Genomic DNA, 3,403 nt, shown 5'->3' with positions numbered 1-3,403 from the left:
CCCTTCCTAAACTAGGCCTGGATTAATTTAGTTTACACTTTATTTTACAGTGTCTGTTACATACTTTGGTAATAACAGTGAATTCTGCAATTACATGCAACTAGTCCTAAAACAAACCCTAACCCTACAGTAAGTACGTGTTGTTAATTAATATTTCTCAGTGCTTAAATGTATAATTACACTGTAACAAGGACAGCTTAAATAAAGTGCAGCCTATATTTATTTCAGCTGCGTAAAATGCATTTGGCGTGCTTGTGTTTTTATATATAACGTGTGTTGAATATTTACACGTCCAGACGTTCCACTCAAAAAAAAAAAAAATGCTACAGTTTGTATATGAATGGGGAGCAGAATTGGGCGCAGCTTCTGGTCATCTTTCCCTGGCCCACTTTATTCAATTAGTCCAGGCTGTTGGGCCCCGCCCCAGCTGATGACACCACAGACCCTCCTTAAGTTGCGTCGCGCCACAGCTGTCTGCGAGCATTGAGCTGACTGGCGCCATCCTGAAAGAATGCCTTCACTGTAAAAAAACACAGAGAGAGCAGTGCATTCAGAGACAGAGGGAGTGAGCACTAGCGAGAGCGAGAGAGAGAGAGAGAGATAGAGGGCGGGATGGAAATAGAGTAAGGGAAGAGGGTTACTACTACTGTGCATACACACAGATTTGATCAAACTTGTGTTCAGTCAGAAGGCAGAAAACTTATCCAGATCGAACCGGGTCGGCCTGAACCGTCAAACTCACTTGTTGAGTCTACGCAACGCAACAGCATACTGAGAGAAAAACTTGCGGAACTTGACGCGTGTTTGGATGTGTACTCGGACTTATGACCAACATTAGTATAAATGCATTTGACTTTCACAAGTTAATGCGCGTTTATTGAACGGACGGATCCAGTTTGACAGAGAGAACACAAACGAACGGACGGACTTTGTAAAACAAATTGTCTTGTTCAATTTCAGGTGATCGGAAGTAAAAAAAAAAAAATCAGTGGATTAAACAAAGGAGGAGTTTGGACTTTTTTTTTTGAACTTTCGTGTTGTGTGTTTCGCTGAGTGTATGAACGCTTGTTAAAGAAATAAAAACTAAAAACGATGGAAGTAAGTCCGGAGCAACCCCGTTGGATGACCCATCATCACTCGGTCATTAACGGCCAGCATCCCGAGACACACCACCCAGGACTGGGACACTCCTACATGGACCCGTCGCAGTATCCCCTCGCGGAAGATGTGGATGTATTGTTTAATATCGACGGACAGAGCAACCACCCGTACTACGGGAACTCGGTTCGGGCTGTGCAAAGGTACCCGCCACCTCACGGTAAGTAGCCTATGAGTCCTAAGTTATTTTACATTATTCCTCTTATGTCAGTTCTGACTAAATTTATAATATGTAATAAGACAGGAGCTGCTCTTAGGATTGTACTGAAAATGCAACTGGCTCTTTTGAACAATGTCAGTGTAGTTTACGTGTGGCTTACCTTAGGTGGTGTGTCACTGGTTTCACATCTTTCTAGTATTCAATGGTTATTTGACTTTTTAGGGTATACAGTAATTGTATAATATTGGGCAATGCAATTCATTCCTTTAATTTTTAGAAAACGGTTTAATTTAATTTTAATGATAAAAAATAAAATGTGAACAATCAGTGTTATTCGAAAACACACATTGCTAATTGAAATATAGGCCTATTATATTGGTAGAACGATGCTGTAATATATCAAAGTAAAACTATTTTCTAGTAGCACTAGCTGGCTGGGATTCAATTGAATGACTTTATGACTGAATGATTTAAAAGTCAGTCTCTAAATAATTAAGCGCATTTTTCCTGTACTAGGTACTTGAATTTTAGTGCGGAAGAACAATTGCTTTAATTTATTGACATGACTTCCTGAGCGGAATGGGGCAAAGCGTGACCTTGTTTCTCTTTTGAATTGCCCCATCTCTAAACATATCAAAACTTTCAAAATCCGTGCAGCATCAGTAGATACTGGTTGGCATCGAAAGTCTTTTGAAAGTGAGAAACCGGAGGGGGCTGTTAATTGCGACCCTTCCCAGCGCCATCGAAAGCCTCTCAATAATGTAGGCCTTTACGTGCAGTTTCACAGTTTTACTCATTTAGTCAAGTTGCACTAGTTCTTTCATGCAATAAAAGACCGTTGCTGAAAGGGGTTCAGCTTATAAAAATACCAGATATGTGTGAAATGCATGTAAAAAAACATAACAATCAAAATGTACTTGGTTTTTGCAGCGCTGTGTTGTAAAAAATATCCTGAATGATTTTTTGCATGCAATTTTAAATTTGTATGTATACATGTCATTATGCATCTTTCTTTAATTATATAGTTTATTACACACACATAATTGTGACATGTAACATTTGTGTTTGCAATACAAAGCCTGCTTTTTAATCGTTCAGATGTTATTTCTTGGCTTCTTAATGTGAGGAATCCCACAGCCCCACCTAGTCCTGTCCTAACAACAGGCTTTGTCTTTTGTTTCAGCAGGTACTCAGGTGTGTCGCCCATCATTGCTGCACGGCTCTCTTCCTTGGCTCGATGGAAGTAAATCTATCGGCCCTCACCACAGTACCTCCCCCTGGAACCTCGGGCATTTCCCCAAGACTTCCCTGCATCACAGTTCCCCCGGGCCTCTGTCTGTCTACCCCCCAGCCTCCTCCTCTTCGCTGTCCGCTGGTCACTCCAGCCCACACCTCTTCACCTTTCCCCCCACTCCACCCAAAGATGTGTCCCCTGACCCCGCAATTTCCACGTCAGGCTCGGGCTCATCCATACGGCAGGAGGACAAAGAGTGCATTAAATACCAGGTGTCTCTGGCCGAAAGCATGAAGCTGGATTCGGCTCATAGTCGGAGCATGGCCTCTATTGGACCGGGCGTGTCCTCCGCGCACCACCCCATCGCCACTTACCCATCCTATATGTCCGATTACGGGCCGGGGCTCTTCCCACCAAATAGCCTGATAGGTGGGTCCTCTTCTAGTTATGGTTCCAAAACGAGACCAAAAACAAGGTCCTGTTCAGGTAGGCGTGCGCTTTATTACCCTTTGATTTTTACTAACATAATCATAGTAAGATCATTCAACAGTAGCTTTTCCTCTAAAAAGCTATCTTATTGTGCACTTGCCATTCTATTCGTTTTTCTCAAAAACAGCCTCCCAGGTTAGCCAATTCCCAGACCATTGGTTTGGTCCTGGACTCCCTTTTTTTTTTTGGTCTGTGCCAAGGCTTGGCTATCAAATATGGGCAGTCCACATCCCTTATTCAAAGAGCATCAATGGCTCCATTCCTTAAAATATAAAAGAATCTACAGTGATTAAAGATATTACAAGATAATATACAGCTAAATAAAATAAAGCAACACACACACACACACACACACATATATA

The 3,403-nt window shown here is 41.9% G+C and overlaps 1 protein-coding gene across 5 annotated transcripts in view; it reads left to right on the top strand.

Annotated features, from left to right (window-relative positions):
* LOC107748455 (transcription factor GATA-3) overlaps window positions 1-3,403 on the top strand; it is a 15,075-nt gene that overhangs the window by 4,660 nt on the left and 7,012 nt on the right. For 2 of the 5 annotated variants that reach the window (XM_016563232.1, XM_016563227.1), the window contains exons 1-2: window positions 494-1,318; window positions 2,502-3,038. In XM_016563232.1, the coding sequence (XP_016418718.1) occupies window positions 1,093-1,318; window positions 2,502-3,038 (763 nt within the window). In that variant the 5' untranslated portion in view covers window positions 494-1,092. Of the gene's footprint in view, window positions 1-493; window positions 1,319-2,501; window positions 3,039-3,403 lie in introns of those variants that run through there. The other 3 variants (XM_016563228.1, XM_016563229.1, XM_016563231.1) reach the window with 3 other exon arrangements.

The sequence above is a fragment of the Sinocyclocheilus rhinocerous genome, unplaced genomic scaffold (genome assembly GCF_001515625.1).
Source record: "Sinocyclocheilus rhinocerous isolate Xijiao unplaced genomic scaffold, SAMN03320098_v1.1 scaffold78, whole genome shotgun sequence".
NCBI lineage: Eukaryota > Metazoa > Chordata > Actinopteri > Cypriniformes > Cyprinidae > Sinocyclocheilus > Sinocyclocheilus rhinocerous.
This window is presented reverse-complemented; position numbering and strand designations above follow the sequence as displayed.